The sequence below is a fragment of the Delphinapterus leucas genome, chromosome 15, assembly GCF_059928025.1.
Source record: "Delphinapterus leucas isolate spDelLeu-1000000601 "Yukka" chromosome 15, BTC_Dleu_Yukka2, whole genome shotgun sequence".
Lineage (NCBI taxonomy): Eukaryota > Metazoa > Chordata > Mammalia > Artiodactyla > Monodontidae > Delphinapterus > Delphinapterus leucas.
Window position 1 is genome coordinate 39,314,591 of NC_143143.1, and position 23,378 is coordinate 39,337,968.

At 50.0% G+C, this 23,378-nt stretch overlaps 2 protein-coding genes across 4 annotated transcripts in view; one reads left to right on the forward strand and one right to left on the reverse strand.

The window, feature by feature from the left end:
• Window positions 1-3,077, forward strand: part of MGME1 (mitochondrial genome maintenance exonuclease 1) — a 9,286-nt gene extending 6,209 nt beyond the window's left edge. For both annotated transcript variants that reach the window (XM_022594269.3, XM_022594268.3), the window contains exons 4-5: window positions 2,288-2,420; window positions 2,808-3,077. In XM_022594269.3, the coding sequence (XP_022449977.2) occupies window positions 2,288-2,420; window positions 2,808-2,969 (295 nt within the window). In that variant the 3' untranslated portion in view covers window positions 2,970-3,077. The remainder of the gene's footprint in view (window positions 1-2,287; window positions 2,421-2,807) is intronic.
• Window positions 1,184-23,378, reverse strand: part of OVOL2 (ovo like zinc finger 2) — a 47,637-nt gene continuing 25,442 nt past the window's right edge. For both annotated transcript variants that reach the window (XM_089896486.1, XM_022594262.2), the window contains one exon: window positions 1,184-22,871. In XM_089896486.1, coding sequence (XP_089752612.1) covers window positions 22,558-22,871 — 314 coding nt within the window. In that variant the 3' untranslated portion in view covers window positions 1,184-22,557. The remainder of the gene's footprint in view (window positions 22,872-23,378) is intronic.

Consider the following 23,378-nt stretch of genomic DNA (forward strand, 5'->3'; position numbering starts at 1 on the left):
TTTTCACCACTTACTCCAGATTTCAAGGGTAGATATAACCTGCAGTTACCCCTATTCCCAAAAAAAGGAGAGAAAAAAGCATATGAGCGATACAACAGGATAAGGGGAAAATCTGTGAGTGAAACCCTTGGAACTCTAGTTAAAAGTTACTGGGCTCTGGAGACAGGCTGCCTGAGTTTGGTTTCTGGCTTTTCTTCTTAACCCTGGGCTACTTACTTGGCTTTGGCTTCTCTGTACCTCAATTTGTTTATCTGTAAAATAGGGCAAATAATAGTACCTACCTCATAGGTTTGTTACAGACGTTAAATGAGACATTCCCTGTATGGTACTTAAAATGCACACTATCTACTCAGTAAATGTTAGCAACATTATTTTGATCCTATTCTCTCTTGATCCTATTCTCTCTTTTTAACTGCTGTTGGGTATGAATGAACCATATCCAGTTCCCTGTTGGGAGCACTCAGGTTATTCTAGTTTTTCAGTTACAAACTACAGCAATGACCGTGTCTCTTCCTATTCTGTCGTGAGTTTCTCTCTGCAGGCGCACGGGTTCGTTGGTTTGTTTGTTTTGGTGAATGATATGTGAGGTTTGGATAAATTCCGTTGATCTGAAGTAGGCCTGGGCGTGAATACTTCTTAAATTTTCCAGGCATGTGTCACTTGCACCCAGGATAGCAAACCGTTGCTCTGTGGTACAGACCTAAAAGGGAAATTGCGGGGCCACAGGGAACACGCGTTTTAACACTGTTTTGTCATTTCAGCCTGCATTTCAAAATAAATTAGGCTGAGCAAAATAAATTAGCTCTTTTTATTTGTTAAAGAGCTATTTGTGGACAGTCTCATTACAATTTTAATTTGGGTTTATACTACTAAGTTTTTTTCCATGTTATTAAGTTCTACAAGTTATAGTACATTGCTAGAAACAGTGGTATGTGGCAGAAGTCTTTACTGTAGGGTTATTTTGATTTTTTTCAAGAGAGAGAACTGGGAATGGTAGTGCCCTGGGGATGCTGGGGCCCTCTCTTCATTTGCATAGATTGTCAAGCTCTACAGCAATAGAAAACAGTTATAAAGATGACATGTTACCTCTATACCTGCACCGTCCAGTAGAGTAGCCTTTAGCCATAAAAGGCCATCATTAAGCACGTGACTGTGGCCAGTCCAAACAGAGGTATGCTGTAAATATACAAACTAGATTTCAATGACTTTGTACAAAAGAGAATGTAAAATACCTCATTAATAACTTTTTAATATTAATTATATATTGAAATGATATTTTGGATATGTTGGGGTAAATAAAATATTAAAATTTCACTTTTTTTTTTCTTTTTGGATGTAGCTACTAGAAAATTGTAAATAATGTGTGTAGCTTGCATTTTATTTCTTTAGACGGTGCTATTCTAGACTTTATAGATTTTATAAATACCTTGCATAAGTTGTAATCTAGTGCTACGGTGACAGGAAGGTAACTCTGTACAGATCTCCCTCTACACTGCTGGTTTTGAAGCTGAAGTGAGCAGATAGAGCCCTTTGAGAATCACCGGTTCTCAGTGCACCCACCCTGCGGCCCTTTTGACATCTGTGCTTGGCAAGTGTAAAAGTCCACCGGGATGGGGTGGGGGTGGGGGATGTACTGGTTATTTAACTAAAAAAAAGTGGCAGGAATTTTTCTATTTTCCCAATATCCCTAATAGGAATATCCCTGCCCTGTGTGTAAACTTTTAGGACAGGGACCATGTCTTCTTATTTATATTTCTGCATATAGTTGGTGCCTGTTAAGTGTTGATGGGTTTGAACTCCAGCTTTGGTTTCTGAGGCACCACAATGCTTAGTCCTTTAACGATGGGGACTTTGCTACTGGTCTGTTGTGGTTCGTTCTGATAGACGTTTGAAGCCAAATTAACTAAGATAATAATAGTTTCAATTCCCTTGTCAACTGTTAAACCATGGAGGTCCAAAGAAACGTCTAGAAAGTTTAGAAGCTTGTGCTGGAGAAGTTGTTTCCCAGCACTCGCACCGGGGCCCGCACCTGCAGCTCCCATGGGTGCACTTAGGAAGCATCTTCCGTCATACCTCGTGGCTGACCTGAATGAGGGGCTCAAAGGAAAGAGAACGTCACACCTCTTCAACCCTAAGTAAAGCTCAGGAGAGCTGACTTCTTGGAATGTGGGGAATAGAAGCAAGTCGTTGGGTGACAAGTAGCAAACTATGTGTAAGAAGAGGCTTAGCCTAATAGCGTTTTAGTGTGCACTGTTACCTTCAAGGGCTTCCTTTGGTTTCTCTTTAGGGGCAAGCTGTGTGTGATTGATTGGAAGACATCAGAGAAGCGAAAGCCTTTCATCCAAAATACATTTGACAACCCGCTGCAAGTCGTGGCGTATGTTGGTGCCATAAACCATGACATCAACTACAGCTTTCAGGTCAGGATGCGGAGCCTCTGCTTACTTAAAGCTTTGCTCGATGCTGGGTTATAGCTCCTTCCCTCCTTAGGGTTTTATTCTGTTTGTAACCCACTGCTTACTCTGTTGCTGTCCTTCTACCACTTCAGAAAGCACTTTCCCCCTCTTCCTGGGCTTTTTGTTGTTGTTAATCTTTAACGATCACAGTCCATTCTTTAGCATCTTAACTGTCATCTTTGTGTTCTTGTGTATCCTGGGCCAGTCTTTCATCAACCCGCCTTAGAAATTGAGTTAGGAGCTGTTACTGTAGATTGTTTTGTTCTGAGTGTACCCTGGAGTAAGAAGGAAATGGACCTCAACTCTCTTGCTACGGTGGAGATGCTGGAATTGCCCTGTGTTCCTTCCTAGGTTCAGTGCGGCTTGATCGTGGTTGCCTACAAAGACGGGTCCCCTGCCCACCCACATTTCATGGACGCAGAGCTCTGCTCCCAGTACTGGGCAAAGTGGCTTCTTCGACTAGAAGAATATACAAAGAAGGAAAAGAACCAGAATATTCAGAAACTAGATTAAAGGGCAGGAAGCTGTGTGGGAACGTTCAGGGCTTTCTCAGAGTTTGGGAACATGTATCGCTGTTGCCTGTGATCTGGAACGAGGTGCCACAGGGTCTGAGAGCTGCAGTAACACAAGCAGAACTAGTAATTTGTTGAAATTTATTGCAACCAAAAAGGCAAAGCCAGAAAAGTTAAATTTAAAGAGCTGGACTTTAGCACATAAAAGACCAGCTCTGCTACCTCTGACTAGCATTTACCCGAAAAAAAGGCAAGCAACACTGGCACAATGTTGGCGGCTCTTGGACCCCCATAGACCTTTCTGTGTCCCAGGCAGGGCGCCCAGTCTTTGAACTGAGAGATTCAGGGCGGTGAGGCTTGGTGTGCCAAGCATTTCCCCTGGGTACGCCGGGGGGGGAGGGCTGTGCGCACCCCTAGGGTATGTGTGCAGTGAGAATTTGTATCAGCCAACTACTGCTGCCAGTGCCGGCTCCTAAAACTTGTTTTATGTATGTGGTTCCCTGTATTTAATTTGGGGGAAAAAGCTTCCATTTGACATTTTTGAAAAATAAACATGATTCCTTAGCCTCAAGTAGACATTGCTCTCTGGACAGATGGAGCACACTCACATTATCGTGGGCAATGCCCCTTGACATCCCACCAAATAACCCTCAGAAGCAGCCAGGCTCCAGTCTGAGAATCGTAATTGTAGGTATTTTGGTAGCTAGCTTCTGGTTTGAGTCAAGGGATTGTGTACATGTAGAAAATGTATTGTTTGTGGAATTTTCCAGCTATGGGAAACAATAATAACATGTAATTTTTTCCTATGTTTAATAAGTAATAAAACTGACTAGTTGCCCCTGGGTTCGGGAGACTTAATAAACGCCCACTACAGCCCTGGGGGAAGGCTCCCTGTTTTATGGAGTAGATTAGCATTTAAGTTACAGTTGCTGTCTTAAAATAGTAGGGTGCTACAAACACTTTTTTCCTTCGTTAGCCATTAATTATAAGAAATAAAATATAAGATGTGATTAAGGAATGAGGCTTTTGGTTTTGCTTTTCATTTAAATTTGTGCATTTAGAGTGATTTCACAAACCTGGAATTGTTTAGATTTTGTTTCTAAATTCAGAATTTTACCATTGACCCAGTAGCTCTGGGGTGTGTTGTATGTACATGCACACACGAAGGAGGTGCCCTTGACCACGGTCACCTCACACGGAAAGTAAGCTTCGGGTAGGAGGGGGGAGGATTGAGGGAGACCTGGTGTTGACTCCACACACCTCACATATTTTTCAAGCAGCGTATATTCCTGTAGCCTGTAATTTCCAAAGTCAGAAACCAAGTGAGAGCATTCGGAGTTGTCCCAGCAGGTGTGACCACTGCTCCACCAAGCCTCACCCTAGAGTTGGGGAGCCCAGACCCAGCAGGCTCTCTCGGCTTAAGATAAACACACCTCGGACCTGTCACTCTGTCCCAAGTCTCCCAAGCTGAGGTGGCGCGAATTGTTCCATGAAAGACCCTCAGTCCAACCGACCGGGAAGGTGTGGTGGGGGTGGGGGTGAGAACAGTTAAGGCCTCCGGAACTGCACCGGTTCCTCCCTGCATCCACCACACGCCTCAGGCTCACCAGTGAAGGAGGCTCTCAGTCCCCTGAGCGGGGGAGGTCAACTGAAAAGAGCTTGTCTCGCTACTACGGCAGAAGAGGAAGTTTCTCACGGAGTCACAGCTCTTCCAGAACTATCGTGGGTGTTCCTAATACTTGGAACCATTTGTTCCCCTAAGCGATGTGGCATATTAAACTCCAGGGAAGGGAAACAGGATTTGCAACAGGATAATTAAAGTATTTGTAAAAGGAAGTATAGATTGCTTTTCTGAGGCCTCCTCACAGAAGTGCAGAACAGAGCCTTACTGTCCTGAGCTTTGAGGCAATCCGTTAGAGTCAAAGCTAATCTGCACGCCAAGCTATTCCACCTTTCCTCTGCAATTCTACACTTCTTCCCCGCCCTGCCACCCCCCCCCGCCCCCCGGCTGTGTGGCTTGTGGGATCTTAGTTCCCCGACTAGGGATTGAACCCAGGCCCCAGCAGTGAAAGTGCAGAGTCCTAACCACTGGACCACCAGGGAATTCCCTACACATTCTTATTAATGCATTTGGCAGCTGGCAAAAGCTCCATGCTGGCACTAAAAACCAGTTTTCGATTTTTTTCCCCTCAGACCTGGCTTCTTGTTCAGAGCCATTAGCCCCCGTTAATCTGGGAACATTAACCTCTATAAACCTTTCAGAGTTCTAGGAAAACTTGTCAACGAATGACCTATGGTTTCATATGTGTTGACCCTGGTCAATACAGGAGGCCGGTTAGTCATAAGTCATTGTGTTTCTAGGTAACCAATTTGCCTACAGCTTTAGAAGAAGTTGGAGGGGGGAAATTTGTTTTAATCACTGACCTTTCCACCTGAGCAATTAAACATTTGATCGTAACCTACCCTACCCTCCTCCTACACACAAAAAGCGAAGCAAGGGAACAGTTGGAACTTTTATGTTTAAAGAAACACTTCAGTTGTTTGGAGCTGGTGTCCTAAAGAGAAGCACTGTCTTAAAGCAAACCAATTACTAAGTAAAAGGCAGAACTGACTCCCGGGCTCCCTTCCTTTCCCTCCATCCTTCTTTTCCAGGTTAACAAAGATGTGCTGTGGCTGGAGGCCTAACCTGCTGAACTCATGAGCTATTTACACCCGAGGAGGGAGCCTGAGGGAATCTCTGGGGAGATACCCTGCCTGAGCAAAGGCTCACCTGTTGCCTTGACAGTCACAGCTGTCAGGTGTAAGAATTGCGTTTGTGGGGACTTCCCTGCAGTCCAGTGAGTAAGACTCCACGCTCCCAGTGCAGGGGGCCCAGGTTAAATCCCTGGTCGAGGAACTAGATCCCACATGCCTTAACTGAGATCCTGCATGCCGCAACTAAGATCCTGCATGCTGCAGTTAAGACGCGGCGCAGCCAAATAAATATTTTAAAAAAGAAATGTGTTTGTGAAGATCAATCATAAAATGCTTTTCTGAGTTAGAGTAGGGTTTGAGTTTTTTCCTTTTTGCTCAAGAGGGAGGGAGGAAGAGAGAGAAAAAAGATAATAGACACTACAGATAAAAGCCGTTTTCCCTAATCCCACTTGCCTCTCCCCTGAGACAAACACCATCATAAACGGGGTGCGCTATTTCGAGCGTATCCTTTTATAGTCTTACTACTTATACCTGTGCTGGTCGTCATGAATAACACAGCTCTAATTTCTGTGTTTGGTTTTTACTGCTGTGTCTCAACATCAGTCTCTGAGATCATCCAGGTTGACCACCACTAAATCTAGCGCACGGCTCCCAAGCGCCCTGCCTTGTCCCCTTGTGCTTTACGGTCTCGCCCGTGGGCTGTTAGATCAACAGTGTTTCCCTGCTGCAGACAGTGCTTCAGTGAGCACCCCCAGGTGTACCTGTTTCCTGGAACACGAGCCGTGTGCAGCGCAGTGGAAGCAGGGTGTGGGTTGTGGCTCTGCCACTTGCGAGCTCTGTGACCTTGGGTGAGTTACCTGACCTTTCTGCGGCTGACTTCCTCATTTGTAAATTGAGGGGAAATAATAGTACTTCTTAGAGTTGTGGGGATTAAATGAGGCTTCGTGCCTGGCACACAGCAGGAACACAGTACATGTTGGCCATCCTCGTCCTTATCAAGGGTGAGACCTGCCATGTCTGCCAGGTCCCAGGACGTGCAGGGCGTGAGCATCACTGCCCAGTCCCCCGACAAGTGCGATGTCAGCTCACGCGCCCACCAGTGGCTGCTGAAACGTCCTGTTTTCCCTCATCTTCACTCACAAAAGGGTTTAAGACTTATTCCAACATAATGGGGTGAAAACAGTTATTTTTTACTTTTTAACTTCAACAGTGTTATTGCTTGAATAAAATCTGCTTTAAAACACGATTGCCGACGGGCTTCCCTGGTGGCGCAGTGGTTGGGAGTCCGCCTGCCGATGCAGGGGACACAGGTTCGTGCCCCGCTCCAGGAAGATCCCACATACCATGGAGCGGCTAGGCCCGTGAGCCATGACTGCTGAGCCTGCGCGTCTGGAGCCTGCGCTCCGCAACGGGAGAGGCCACAACGGTGAGAGGCTCGCGTACCGCAAAACCAAAAACAAAACCAAAAAAAAACCCACAATTGCCGGGCTTCCCTGGTGGCACAGTGGTTAAGAACCCGCCTGCCAATGCAGGGGACACGGGTTCGAGCCCTGGTCCAGGAAGATCCCACATGCCGCGGAGCAACTAAGCCCGTGCACCACAACTACTGAGCCTGCGTGCCACAACTACTGAAGCCTGCACACCTGGAGCCCGTGCTCTGCAACGAGAAGCCACTGCAATAAGAAGCCCGCGCACCGCAACGAAGAGCAGCCCCCGCTGGACGCAATTAAAGAAGGCCCGCACGCAGCAGCGAAGACCCAACGCAGCCAAAAATAAATACATAAATAAATTAATTAATTTTAAAAAACGGGATTGCCATCTAGTGGTGGGAGAAGTGGACTGCAGTTGGGGGCCTAGAGCCAAATGTGAGTGGACCCACGTATACCTTGGGATAAACTGGGCATTTTAGTCACTCACAGCTGGTTTGAATTGAAGCAACTGCGTGAGAGTTCTTCTCTTCTCCCCTTTTGAGGCAGCTTGTGATTTTGTCCTCACTTTTCCTGGTGCAGCGGCATGGAGACCCGTCTGCACAGTTCTGGACAGAATCTTCCAGCCAGTGCACTGGGTCGCTGGCTCAGAAAGGAGCAGGGAGGTAGATTAGGAACGAGGCTGTTTATAAAGTGGCGGGATTCTGTGGCTCCAGCCGGGCAGGCTTTCCTTGAGCGACCCTCATCCTCCAGGGGAGAAGGCTCAGGAGCAGGTAGGCGTCAGAGATGTGCCCGCAAACTGCCTCCGAGGGCTGAGCTGAGCCCCAGTGAAACGTCCTTCCAAGCCAGGGCCTTGGACTGTCTGCTGTGAAGAGTTCTAAGATCACAGCTGAGGAAGATGAGTGCACGAAAATGTTAGATACTGTTCATCAAAGACAGAGATACCTGTTAATGGATCTGTACAGAAATGTTCCACGGAAGATTAAGGGTGTCAAAAAAGCAGTGTTGCTGAAATGTCATATAACATGTCTTTAAGTCAGTACTGTCACTAAATGAATGGGATAGTGAAAGTTAAAAAAAGAAAACAAAGTCTAGGACTTCCCTGGTGGTCCAGTGGTTAAGAATCCACCTGCCAATGCAAGGAATCATGGGTTCGATCCCTGGTCTGGGAAGATCCCACATGCTGCGGAGCAATGAAGCCTGTGTGCCACAACTACTGAGCCTGCACGCACTCTAGAGCCCACGCTCCACAACTACTGAGCCCACACGCCACAACTACTGAAGCCCACGTGCCTAGAGCCCATGCTCTGCAACAAGAGAAGCCACCACAATGAGAAGCCTGCGCACTGCAACGAAGAGTAGCCCCCACTTGCTGAAACTAGAAAAAGCCCATGCTCAGCAACAAAGACCCAATGCAGCCAAAAAATAAAATAAAGAAAAGTAAAAGATTATTTAAAAAAATAACTACTTCATAGGGTTTTTATAAAGATTAGAAATAACAAATTTAAAGTCCCTGGCATATAACCGATACTCAGTAGTAGCTGTTTTATTGTTATGAATAATGAAGACGTTTAATCTCTATTGGATACGAGTATTTCCTAAACTTCAGTCACTCCTGTGCCACCACCAGGTCTTTTACCATATGTGAGGGCCATTAGACAATTTTTTAAAAATAAATTTATTTATTGTATTTATTTATCTTTGGCTGCGTTGGGTCTTTGGCGCTGTGCGCAGGCTTTCTCTAGTTGCAGCGAGCGGGGGCTACTCTTCATTGCGGTGCGCAGGCTTAGTTGCTCCGCAGCATATGGGATCTTCCCGGGCCAGGGCTCAAACCCGTGTCCCCTGCATTGGCAGGCGGACTCTTAACCACTGTGCCACCAGGGAGGTCCCCACTTAGACAATTATTTACACGATGTTTTTCTTTCAACAGGTTCACTCTTCTTATTTAAAGAAATTTATTTCAAAAGCAAACTGTATCTCACTACCACCTTGAAAAACAGCTATGACTCGCTGTAAACAGAAGGCAGCCGTATAATAAATACAAGAAAAACAAAACAGTGCTATTCATTCTAACTCAGTTCCCTTGCTTTCCGAAGGCCAAATCTGAGGCCTGCTTTCTCTTGGTTAAAGAAGGTATTCGAGCAAAAGAAGGGCCAAAAGGTACAGCCTACAGCGGTTTTCTTCTCAATACGGAGAGAAAAGAGGCCTTTTTCACTGCGTGCTCGTGTTATTTAGAGTAGCACATGGGCAGCACACAATATGGTCTCAAGCCATCTGGGAAATGCTGAGGCCCGACCAGAGACCAGAGGGAGAGAATGGCCTGTTTAGCCCCCTCCCACCCTCGTGACGGCCCTTGGGCCTCTGGGGGGCTCTAAAACGAGGGAGACACATGGGACAAGGACCCGGGTGTGCCTCCTGGACCTGCCACGTCCTGGCTACGTCACCTCGGGCCCATCCGTTGGCATTTGGGAAACCTTGGTTTCCCAAAGCTAATAACTTCTTACCTGCCTTACGGAGTGGCTGTAAGAACCGATCATGAGCGTGTATGTCACTTTGCTTCTTAATCTGTAAGCTACTGTGTAAACAGAGCAGGTCATAAGGATATTCCCTGAGGCCAGGCATGAAAAAGTGGGCACAAGGAAGGGATGGTCTGCTCCTTAATCACTGGCACAGGTGACAAAGCGTGGGCACACTCCCCACCCGTGTGGTCTTAAAAGCAAGGAGCTAGCCAGACACGACTTGGGCAAGGAGGCAGGGCCAGGGGCCTCTCCGACCACTTCCAATGCCAGGACCCTCTGATTGGTCACCAGGGCCACTGGGCTGCTGTCCCTCCCCACCTGGCACCAAAGGTGTCACCCTGGGATGTGGGGCTGCCTGAGTCCAGCCCCCTTTGCTGAATGCCTGGGGGAGCAAGTATCCCAGCCGTCCAGCCTCACAGAAGGCAGCCGCCACGTGAGGCAGAGACGCTGTGAGCGGCTGACCACGCGCACATGACCCTGAACTTCATGCGGCTGTCAAGAGGTGGCTCACGTCCCCTGCCCTGCGAAGCTCCTCGCGGCCCTCAGTGTGGTCTGCCTCCCGTGGTGTCTGAACCAGGCCTCTGCGTTAGTGTCCACCTCATCTGCTCATACAGCCACTGCCCCCACTAGACGGTTTGTGTTTCTTCTACCCCCAGGTCTGGCACCACACCTCACGTGCAGCGGACGCGCAGGCAGTGCTGGTCGGTGTAGCAAACCCCGCCTCGCCCTGTCCGCGTCCCCTCAGCGCTCGCTGTTCGAAACCATGGTGCAATGGGCCGTGTCCCCTCAAACTCGTATGTTGAAGCCTCAATCCCAAAGCGATGTTGTTTGGAAGTGAGGCCTTTGGCAGGTGATTAGGTCATGAGGGTGGAGCCCTCATGATGGAATTAGTGGCCTTACAGGAAGAAGAGCTGGCTTGCTTTCTTCCTGCCATGTGAGGACACAAGAATTTGGCGAGAATTTGTCTACAACCCGGAAAAGGACCCTCACTAGAACCCAACCATGCTACCACGCTGATCTTGGACTTGCAGCCTCCAGAACTGTGAGAAATACATCTCTGTTGTTTCTAAGCTACCCTATTTATGGTACTTTGTTGTACCAGCCCAAGCTGACTAAGGCATCTTAGTAAGAACCTGAGAACTTCTGCCTGGAGGTTTCGTTGGGCTGCAGGCAGACCGAATTCCACGAGGGTAACGCCCGGGGGTCCACCCTCAGCCAGTGAAGCATAGGAGGTGGTGAGTGAAGAGCCCAGCTTCCCCACCCCTTGGGGTGCCCTGAGCCCCGCAGTGGGGCTGAGGCCCGGTTGGCCACAACGGTAACCTGCTCCCGGTTAACCCCGGGCTTTCTTCTCTTATGTTTCACTTCCCCACAACCACCTCACACTTCCTGGGGGCAAATAAGCCACTGTTTCAGGTGTGCTGCTGGGTCAGTCCGTAAGTTAGTTGGTCGACTGGATGAATGGACGAGGACGCTTAGCAGCACAGGACATGGAAGCAGCTCGCACGGCGTCCCCAGCACAGGCTGCTGCTCCCAAGGCACATCCAGACTCCAATGGGCACGTGCACAGCCAACAGCTCGGGCACAGGAGGAGCACTTCCCAGCTGTCCTCACCAGCCTGCTAGCTGTCATCCCATCCATCTGCTGTCCCCACGAAACACTCCCCCACGTCAGCTAAAATGGTGCACTGGGCTTGGAATCCGATGAGAAAACGTCAGGCGGATGGAACCAAGGAGAGACCCGAAATAGCAACTGTGTGGACCGTGGTGGCAGCCGCAGGACTCAGGCCCTCTGCAGAGGAGGCCGGACTCTGGGGCCCGAGAGGCCTCTCCGGGGGATTATTCCGTGGCGGGGTGTGCAGGGCGGGCCCTGGGAGGCATGAGCAGCCCTCCATGCATCTCCTACCTGGTACGTGGTGCCTGGTACCTCCGCCCCTTCCTCTGGCTGGCTTCCCATCACCTACTGCTTCTTGTCCCCTCTTTGGGAACACAGGGGATTCTCCAAACACACAACTGGATTCGTTTAAAGTTGCTGTTTTATTTTTAAATGTTTATATGTTAGTTTTCCAAGCAGTCTTCCATGTAGCAGGAGTTCAATAAAAATGTGCAGATTCTCATGCCTAAGGTCAGTTACAGGAGGTACTCACAGAACAGTGTGTGCCCTTACGAGCTGGGGATTGGATTTTTTTTCTTAGAGGAAAAGGGTCATTCTAAAACCAAGGCCATTTTGATCTCAGAAGAGGGGATACTAATCCACTCATCCATTCAATAAGTATGTATGGAGGGCTTGTTATGAACCAGCCACTGTCCTCAGCTCCAGGGATAAAGCCGTGAGCAGAACGAACAAAATTCCCACCTCATGGAGATTGCAGGGCAGTGGGAGAGATGGATAGTAAACAAATGCATGTATAAATGTCAGGAAATTTAAGGGCTGTGAAGAAAAATAATGCAGAAGAAAGGAAATAGAGACAGAGGCTGCAATTTGAGTGGGTGGCCAGGGGCAGGGTTCCAGTTATTTGCAGCCTCATCAAAACTAAGTGATGAAAACAATCAATTTATTATCGTTCAAGATTCTGTGGACTCAGGGATATCAGCTCGGTGCTTTGTGACCGCCTGGAGGGGTGGGATAGGGAGGGTGGGAGGGAGGGAGACGCAAGAGGGAAGAGATATGGGAACATATGTATAACTGATTCACTTTGTTATAAAGCAGAAACTAACACACCATTGTAAAGCAATTATACCCCAATAAAGATGTTAAAAAAAAAAAAAAAGATTCTGTGGACTGACTGGGCTCAGCTGGGTGGTTCTTCTGCCCCCTCCCCCACCCCCCACCCCGTGGAGTTTCGCTGGGGCTACAGTCATCTGAGGCTTCCCTGGGTGGGAACAACCAGGGTGATTCATTCACACATCTGTGTCCTGGCAGGATGGCGAGAAGCCAGGGCTCTGCTGGGATATCAGGAGAACTGGGCCCCTCTCTCCATGCAGGCTCAGGGCTGTTCCCTCTCTGGGTGGCCTGTCCATGTGGCCTTTCCCACAGCCTTTCCAGCAGGGTAGTCGGACATCTTACGTGGCAGCTCAAGGCTCCCCAAATTCAAAAGCAGAAGCTGCCAGGCCATCTTTAGGCTTAGGCCTGGAGTAGCACAGCATCACGTCTGACACAGTGTTGGTTAGTGTCACGGGGTCAACACAGATTCGGCGTGGGAGGGGGCTGCACAGGGGGCAGAGCACTGGGGGCCGGCCACCCAGAAGGCCTCATCGATTGTGCAACATTCGAGCAGAGACCAGAATAAAGTGAAGGAGAGAGGCATGTTGCAGTCAAGGGCGTGCAAATGTCCTGAGGCAGGACTGTGCCTGGGGTGTGAGAGGAAAGCAAAGTCACCGAGGCTGGAGCTGAGCTCTGGGCCACGGGGTCAGGGGGAGGCCTGCGGGCCATGGAAGGGGAGCAGGGAGTTGACCTCGGCGTGACGGGAAGCACCAAACATGCCGTGACCCACAACAGTCATGTGATCTCGATGCTACTGGATCCCAAGCTTTTGGGTGCAGACTCCCCGTCACCTTCCCACCAAGGCCCAGGACCACCTGTTTCACCCACAGCCCCCCACCACCCGGCTCTCGCAGGCACCTTCTCTGCTGTGTGACTCCACAGCACTGAGCACCCCCTACACGCTCCATGTTTCACTAATTTATCTATGTCCTACCTTCTGTAAATCAAAATGTACTGTAAACAGACAGGTAGGGTTTTTTGCCTGCTTTGTCTGTAGGCCCATGACTAATACTTGTACGAGTGAACTGATGGGTCACTCCCTGCAGCCCCCCACCCCGGGTCTAACACGACATTTGAGACACGTGGGGTGGGGCTGCCTAGTAAACAGTGAACAACATAATTAAGTTGGCAGCAGAATAACTTTTTTTTTAACATCGTTATTGAGGTATAATTGCTTTACACTGTTATGTTAGTTGCTGCTGTATAACCAGGTGAATCAGAATAACTTTTACAGTTCACTCCGCTTATCCAAAAGTCACGTTCCAGGAAGCAATTATCCAGGGAAAATAAAGAGGTAAGGAAAGCAGCCTAAACAGGGACCAAAGGTCACAGGACAGCCCCCGCGTCACCTGTGATTCCAGGGTGCCCCACGAGCCGGTCATCAGACAAGTCCTGGATGAAAGCAAGAGGCGCGGTGAGAGGACAAGGAGAAAGTGACGGCCGGGGGAGGGCAGATGCTTCGTGCAGCGGCAGGTGGGACGGCCTGGGCTGCAGGGCACGGGAACAAGCAGCCGGTGGGCCACGGCGCCTCGCCAAGGCTTGCACACAAACGGTGTGACCACAGGCGACGTTTATAAAGTGACCAGGTCACTCGTAACAGATCAGATTGTGTTCACAGTCCTTCGCTGAAGATGAGGAAATACACACAACGGAGAAAGATTTTCGTTCAAAGGGATGAGCAGGTGCCCACTGGTGACGGAAAACACCCGTGAAGGTGCACCCGCCCCACTGCCTCCACCGCGTCCCTCCTGTCCGATGACAGCTCCTTTTAAGTCCCCATCACTGGGTCCCCCCTTCACTCCCTAACCTCCACGCCGGCGTGCCCACGTGCCCGCGGTGCTTCTCTTCGCTGGAAGGACAGCATCCAGCCTTGTGGCTTCTCGCTCTCTGCTCCAGCGAGGCTCAGGTTCCCATCTCCACCTCCGACCTCAGGAGGGAGCTCCCACCTTCCCAGGCAACGTGGATGGCTCACCAGCAGCTTGAAAAGCTCAAAACCAGAACTCCTGACCCCACCCTTCCCCAACCCAGCTCCTCTCGCTTGGTCGGCCCCACCTCAGTAAGTGGCACTGCGACGCTTGCACAAAAACTCTGGAGCCATCCTTGACTCCTCTCTCTTTCTCATCACCAGGGTGATGATCGTGTTGTTCATATATATGCTGGAACTGCCCCAGACAAAGAAAGCTGTATGGTCTGTCGATAACCCACGTCCAACTCATCAATAAACCCCATTAGCACTACTTTCAAAAACACATCCGGGGCTTCCGGTGGCGCAGTGGTTGAGAGTCCGCCTGCCAATGCAGGGGACACGGGTTCGTGCCCTGGTCCGGGAAGATCCCACATGCCGCGGAGCGGCTGGGCCCGTGATGCATGGCCGCTGAGCTTGTGCATCCGGAGCCTGTGCTCCGCAACGGGAAAGGCCACAACAGTGAGAGGCCCGCGAACCGAAAAAAAAAAACATATCTGGCATCTGGACATTCCTGCCACCTCCCTCCACCATCACCCTGGTCCAAACGTTCCTTGTGTAATGCATTTCTGCAGTGGCCTCCTAGCTGGCCTCCCCACCTCCACCCAGGCCTCCCACCTCCAAATCTGTTCCCACAGCAGCCACAGCCAGTCCGCTCAAACCTAAGTGAGATCTTGTTACTCTTCAGCTCAAAGCTCTCAATGGTTTCCTGATTCATTCAGAAGAAAAGCTGATGTCTTCAGACCGCCTGCAGTGGCTGCCTGCTGCCCCCAACCTCCCTGACCTGTCAACACTCGCCCCAGCTCTCCTCACCCCCTGCTCTCAGGCAGGCTGCACGTGCTCCTGCTTCCCGGCCTCGGCCTTTGCTCTTCCCTCTGTCCTCACCTCTTCCAGGCCACACGTCCCTGCCCCCCAAAAACAAAACACCAACACTCCCCACCAACATCGCCTGTCCATCCTGGTCCCAGCCTCCTTGCTGTAGGTGGCAGATTCCATTTTCTAAAAAGGGCCGTAGCAACATGGATGGTTCCCATAAGCTCTTCTAGAACCACTCCTCCCATCAAAAGGGAGACTCATTTCCCTCCCCTCAATGTGAACCAGCCTTAGGGACTCGCTTCTGACATAAAATGCGGCAGAAGTGACCCTGCAGGACTCCGGAGGCTTCAGAACACGCCCCTGGGAACCCACCACGTTGGAGGAAACCCACAGAGAGACCCTGTAAGGAGAGGCCCACAGCGAGGGGAATCGAGACCCCAGGTGACAGCCAGCATCGGCCCCCAGATGCACGAGTGAACAAGCCCTCAGACAGTCCACGGGCCCAGACGCCCTGGAGCAGAGGAGAGCCATCCCCTCTGCCCCTGTGCTGCACCCTGTCCCAATGCCTGCCCCAGAGAGCCCCGAAGTTTTGACACAGTTTTTATAGCCATAGTAACTGGAACACCAAATTTTATTTTTTCTATACTAGTTAACATAGGGGAATTCCCTGGCGGTCCAGTGGTTAGGACTTGGTGCTTTCACTGCCCTGGGCCTGGATCCAACCCCTGGTCGGGGAACTAAGATCCCACAAGCTGCACAGTGCAGCCAAAAAACCCAAAAAAATCAGAAAACAAAATAACACAGTCTATATTTGCTTATTTCTTATCTGTCTCCCCCCAGTAGAATAGGCGCTCCCGGAGAGCAAGGACTTGGGTCCATTTCTTCCAGCCTCAGTATTTAGAAAAGTACCGAACACACAGTGGGCGCTCAGTTAATACTCGCTGAACAAATGAATCTCTGCTAATTAAAGAAAACTGCTCCTCACTATAATTTGCAATACCTTCTGCTGAGGCATAAGACCTTTTCCTGAAGACAGCGTTTTCTGGTGTGTTTTGGACCAGCTCCCTGTTAAAAAATATCTCTTGTCAGCCATCTGGAAAATGATAAAGTTGGATCCATACCTCCCACTATACGCCAGGAAATAGTCCAAATGGATCAAAGATTTATACGTGATAAAATGAAACCGTTAAAGTCCTAGAAAAAAGCATGACAGGATTCCGGTACAACCTTGGAGTGGGAAGGCCTTTCTAAGTATGACTCGGTCTCCAGCAGCCATAAAAGAAAAAGATGGATCAATTCAAACTACATAAACATCACAAAACTTCTGCTTGGCCCAAAAACAAAAAACAAAAAAAACAGCATGAGCAAAATTGAAGAATAGATGACGACGATCAGGGAGAAAACCAGCAACTTCGACCACAAAGAACAAAACTTCCCGATATATTCAAAACAAACAAATTCCTACAGGTTGGGCAGAAAAAAAGACCAACCACCCCACAGAAAACTGGGCATTTGGGCAGCTCCCAGGAAAAGGAACTACAAACAGCCCTTAATCATGTGAAAAGCTATGTAACCTCTTTCACACAGAATAAGAAAAACGTAAAACAAAATTACACAGAGAAACTATTTCTCCCTATCAGATTGGTCCAAATCCCAAACCATGGCAATATAAGGTCAGCAGGGTGGTGGGGAGAAGGGCCGTCTTACACTTTGTTGGTGGGACTGCTAATCAAATTGGTACGTCTCCATGCTGGGCAATTGGGCCATGTTGATCAATGTTATGGCAGGTCCACCCTTAGCCCTAACAATCGCATTTCTGGGAATTTATCCCACAGATATATGTCTGCACATATGTGAAATCACAAATGTACAGAGTTACTCACTGTAGCATTCTTCGTAGTAGCAAAACTTTGGAAACAACATAAATGTCCATCAGTAGAAGACAGATAACCTAAGTTATGGTACATCCATACAATACAATAACAGATAGCTATAAAGAAGAATGAGATCACTTTTTTGTACTACTATGGAAAGAGCTACTAGATGTATTATTAAAAGAAAAATGGAGGGGGGAAGGATAAATTAGGGGTTTGGGATTAGCAGATACAAACTACTATATATAAAATAGATAAACAACACGGTCCTATTGTATAGCACAGGGAACTATATTCAATATCTTTTAATGAACTGTAATGGAAAAGAATATGGAAAAGAATATATAGGTATAACTGAATCACTTTGCTGTACACCAGAAACCAACACAACACTGTAAATGAACTATACTTCAATAAAAAATAAATAAAATTCAAAAAAGAAAAATGCAAGGTTCCGAAGAGTATGCATAATGCTATACGTTAATTTTAAAAACAGCAGTGGGGAACAAGGATACATATATTCCTATTTGCTTCTGTGTGAGTAAAGAAACTCAAGAAAGGTGCACAAGAAGCTAAGAGTGGCTGATGACGACAGCAGAGAGGTCTGGCAGATGAGAAGCGAATCTGGGGGGAAGACATTTCTCTGCATACATCTAAAAACATTTTTTATTTCCCCCCCAAACACCACATAATTTGCAGTAAGTGATTCACTCCTTTAGCTCCCAAAGAGGGCCCTTATCAAAGTATAGCTATTGGACCTCAAATCTCCTTCACCCCTAAGAATCCACTCCTGTGATTTCTCCCTCCCTCACCCTGGAAACCTCCACGTGAACCACCCCCAGGTTCCAAAAGGGTTGGCTGCTGAACAGCCGGTGGTCCTGCCTTCCCCCTCCCCGGCCCAGGGATAAGCCACAGCCAACGGCCGGCCCCTGGCCTCGCGGTGGGACACTGTCTATGGCACCTCACACTCCAGAGCTCCCCCTGGGATCGGGCTGAGGCTAGACTCCAGCGGAACCCACAGCCTTGCCTGGTTTCTCTCTGTTGTAACTTGCATCCCTCACCTCCTCATTGGTTTCTCCTGAGAGCCTCCCCCAGTAAATCACTGCTGCTTCAAGGAACCCAACCTAAGACATCAACCAAATAAAGCACATAGGTTGATAACAGATCCCTCTCTCTGAAACAAACCACCAGGGGCACTTCTGATGAGCACAAGAATCAGTTTCCATACTAGGTGCTGACCTAACACCAACCAAAAGCAAAGACGTTGCTGGGTAGACTTCGTACAGGCTAGTAGATGGTTTCCAATGAGGGACAGAAGATACTGACAATAGCTCATCCATCTCCACCCTCACCACTTACAGACTTAAGGTTCCAGGGCTGCCAACCTGAGAACCAGTGCCCTAAATCATGACCCTGGAGACTGTAGCTGAATTTCCTGACAACTGGCTGAGAGCAGGACAAACAAACAGGGTTGGGAGGAGGAGGGGGTCAGAGGCTCGGGTGATCGTCAGCTGGCTCTGCCTGCCACGCCAGAGACCGCAGAGTTGCTCCCATAATCCGTCCCCCGCTCTGGCATACAAGAGCCTGTGGCTGAGAAGCTGCATTTTTCTGTCCGCCAGGTAACATGGCAAAATCCTCACCCTGGAATGTGAGTGGAAGGGCTGTGTGCCACGTCCGGGCAGCAGCTTCAGAGGGTGGGTGTGACGCGTCCACACCTGTACCAGACCCAGGGCTGCCCCACCCATGTCCCCTCGGCATCTGCTGTATGTGGCTGGTACATAAGATTGCTCACGGCCAAGCCCTTGAACTCTGCCTGATGGCTTTTCCTGGCACAGGAAGCATGCCTGGCCAGTGCACAGGGCAGGTTGGAAGCGCCCAGAAAGGAATGCCTCCAGTGCCAGCACCCTCAACCAAACCCCCAGGCATGGGGAGCTAGTGGACCATGGCTTGCTATGCCCCTCCTGTGGGGGAACAGTCTCCCAGCAATCCCCTCTTGGATTAAGCTCCAACTGCCCACATCAGTAACTTCTCTGGTTACAGCCCTTGCATTCGTTGTCTTTCTTTTCCTGTCCCACTTCCCCACCTCCCTACATCTGTTGCTTTCTGGGATCACCTGCTAAGCCAGCAACTTGAACTTGAACTCTTGACTCAGAAGCAGCTTCTGGAGGAAACCAAACCAGAACAATTCTTACTGGCTGAAAACCAGAACCCCAGCTCCAACCATGCACATGTTCACAAGGTCCCAGGGCAACAGATGAAAGAGGTTCCAGGACTTCCCTGGTGGCGCAGTGGTTAAGCATCTGCCTGCCAACGTAGGGCACACGGGTTCGAGCCCTGGTCCAGGAAGATCCCACATACCGCGAAGCAACTAAGCCCGTGCGCCACAACTACTGAGCCTGCACTCTAGAGCCCACGAGCCACAACTACTGAGCCCGTGCCACAACTACAGAAGCCTGCACGCCTAGAGCCTGTGCTCCCCAACAAGAGAAGCCACCGCCATGAGAAGCCCGTGCACCGCAACGAAGAGTAGCCCCCGCTCACCGCAACTAGAGAGAGCCCGCGTGCAGCAACGAAGACCCAAAGCAGCCAAAAATAAATAAATAAATACATTTATTAAAAAAAAAAAAAAAAAAAAAGAGGTCCCAGTCCCTGAGTGATTGTATGGAGGAGAACTACCTGCCAACCCAGAGCTGCTAGGTGAGGAAGAAACACCCTTCTCTCTTCTTTAAGCCATACCACATGCTGGGAGTCTTTGTTCCAGCAGCTGTGCCTTGTCTTAGCTGGTACACCTACCCAACCTCCATTTCCTCCCTGGGCACTGCACCCTGCTTTCTGCCGGGGAAGCACTTTCCCATCCCTCCCAAGCCAGAGGTGTAGCCAGCCTGCTCTCTCCAGCCCTGCTTCGGAGGAGGCAGGAGCACGTGGCTCAGGCCTGGGCCAGCAGAGCACAGTGATTGGCTAGGGTTGGAGGGGAGAGATGATGACAAGAGACAGACGGGGCCAGTCAGACACAGGAAGCATCAGCCCAGGATCTTTGGCTAAAAGATAAACCCCCCTTCTGCTGGCTGCTGCACAGACGTCCAGAGCAGTGGATGGCCATCCAGCCCCCACTTGAATCTGCCTGAGAAAGAAGCCACCTGGAGGAAAACTGGATAAAAGACAGAAAGATAAAGGATATGATTTAAGCACCTAGATCCAGCCACCCCTGAAGCTGGAAAAACCCTAGACGTTACAACTAATACATTCTTTTCTTCTGTTAAAGTCATTTTAAACTGAGTTTCTGTCACATGCCACCAGAAGAGTTCTGTTTAATAAAAATCTGACCCTAAAGAGACCACCACGTCAGCTAGTTCACAATTCCCTATGCAAAACCGGCCACAGGCCAGCTGGCCCAGCCAGTCATTGAGATATTCCTTTACAGGAATGCCAGGTAACTGAGGAAGGCAAATCAGCCACCTTCTAGCCTCTCTCCCCTCTATCAACTGCTGAGACACAACCCAGTTTGCCCACTGGACCAGGGCTGAGCCCTCAGCACTGGCTGTGTCCCTTGAGGCTGCACTGGGCAACCACCACACCCCACATGCCACTGTGGGTCCCAAGGGCAACCCTGCCACTGCTGATGCTCGAACGTGGCCATTTAGACCACGTGGAACTGCAGCCTCGGCCCAAACACCCAGACCTTCAGATGCAGCAGAGCAGGACCCATGGTGGCCCCTCAGGCTGGCCCACAGCACTGAGTCTTACCTTCAGAGAAGCCGGAGGGGTGAGGATCCCCCAAAGCCTGCCCTAGTCTCACGTTTGCCTCTTGTGTAGCCAACACTGGACCTGAGGCCTTGTCTTTCCTTTTTGAAGGGAGGGTGGGGAGAGGGAGGGAAAAAGGAGTTCTGACCAGACTTAGGGGCCCAGGACCCTTCCTCCAGCGGCCAGCCCGGCCGACGGCCTCTGTGGTTGCCTCCCCTGCCCCCAACCACCTGGCACAGGGATGCTGACCCCCCAGGAGTGCTCTAGAGGACATCATGCAGCGAGGGGTGCCTGGTTCAGTGCCCGGTGCATCGTAGGTGCTCGGAAAGAGGGTTTATTTCCTCCCTCTCTCCCTTCCTTCCTTCCGAAAGAAAAGTGCTGACTCAGCAAAGAAATGTTGAGTTATACGGGATGTACCACTTAAACTGCCCGGATCCTGACATGAGGCCCTGCCCACAGTGGTGGCAGGGGAGGGGGCAGGGGGGAGAAGTAGGGAGAGAAGGTGGGAGGGAAGGGGGGAGGGGAGGAGAGGAGCAAGGGAGGATAACGGATGGGAGGGAGGAAATAAGAAAGAAAATGGCCTCACCATCCAAACGTTCCCAAAGAAAGACTTCCTTGACTTTCAGAGTGGAAATGAGCCTGCGCGCACCGCCCCGTCAGCGCCCAGGCACAGCTGATCCACACCTCCTACAATTCAATCCCTCCCGGCCACAGAGGCTCCTGAGAGTTCTAGGTCCTTCCTCCAGCCCCTGCAGGCACAGAAAGACCCTGGAGACCACCTCACACACTCGCCCCATCCCCCCGTCGGCTTTATTGTTAACCTCCCACACGAGAAGGTGCAGGTGGCCAAAGGTCACCTCGCGCAGCAGTCACATGCCCGGAAGGAGATGCTGACGCCGCCATCACCTCCCCCCCCCGCCCCCCTGCAGGGGCACTGAGGGCCCCCAGGGTCTCCTCATGCTCCAGCCTCGGCCCCGCGATGTCCACGATGTCCCTGGTGCTGGACTCACGGAGGGGGGATGGCCTTCAGCCAGCAGGCCCGGTCCTGGAGGCCAGAGCATCTCTGCAGCAACACCCTGGCCCAAAGAGCATCTGTGAGCCGCCTGCCAAGCTGAGCCCAGCGCCTCTGCCTGGCAGCCACGTGTGGGGCTGTCTTGTCACCAGCTGTCTGTTTACCTTTACCCAACGCTCAAGATGCCCTTCTTCAAACCCACCCACTAGTACAAAACATCAACCCCCAAATAACCTGAAGTCGAAGGTCCCACGATATGCCCTGGACAGGGAGCTACAGGTCAACGCTCTCCTGTTTCATTCTGATCAGGAAAATGTCACCAGGACGTTTCCTTTATTAAAATAATTCCTGCTAACTCTTTCAGAATAATAGGATTCATTTTCCCTGCTGGAGGAGCATTTCAAGTGGAAGTACTTTTATTTCAAGGCACCATATCAATCTCTCCAAGGGGTGTCTCTCTTAAGAACACCCCTGCCTCCATGTGTGAAAATCCTAAAAAAAAAAAAAAAAACAAAACAAAACAAAAAAAAACCCAAACCCCAGACGGTGATCATAACCATCCACAAGCTTTCATTCATGTGACAGTGTTCCTGAGGATACGGGTTACGGGGGGTCTGAAGCCACTGTTATCACTGAGAGCCTTGGAACGGAGCCCCCCATCAAGGCCCCCAGAGGACAGAGAGATGGACGGAACACTTGGACTTAGAAAGAGCCCGTGGGTCAGGGGGCCCTCAAGACTGGGAATCTGTGGACACGTGGCAGCATTGGCATCCACGCCCTCTCCTACTTCTCCTCCTCCTCGCTCAGGTTGGCATTGCCCTGGAGCGTGGATGTCAGCTTGTTTTGCAAGAGGGCTGCCAGTTTCTTGGATGTCTTTTTGAGGAACGCGCTGCCCGGGTGGGCACCATTCACATGCAGGTACAGGTCCTCCTGGGTGGGGCCCGTGTAGCCACAGTCTTCGCAGACGTACAGCTTGTCCCGGCGCTGCTTGTAGGCATACTGCTGCTGCACCCCATGGATCTTCTTCAGGTGGGATTCCAAGGAGCAACGCTGGGTGAAGGCTTTGTGGCAGACGTCACATTTGTAGGGGCGAATGCCTGCAGGGTGAGGGGCAGACACAGCACCAGTCGGTCACAGCCCAGCCAGAGCCTCCCACTATGAAGCCATTAAAAGTCATCCTGCACCACCCAACGGCAAAAAACCAACAACACAATTCAAAAATGGGCAGAGGAACCGAACAGGCATTTTTCCAAAGATGTACAAAGGGCCGACAGACACATGAGAAGATGTTAACCATCACCAATCATCAGAAAAATGCAAATCACAACCACATAGAAAGGAGAGATCACCTCACACCTGTCAGAATGGGCATTATCAAATAGACAAAAGGTAACAAATGCGGGCGAGGGTGTGGAGAAAAGGGGACCCTTGTGCACTGTTGGTGGGAATGTAAATTGGTGCAGCCACTGTGGCAAACAGTATGGAGGTTCCTCGAAAACTTAAAGACAGACCTTTCTGTAGGATCGAGCAATCCCACTGTGAGTATTTATCCAAAGGAAATAAAATCAGGATCTCAGAGAGATATCTCCACAGCCATGTCCACT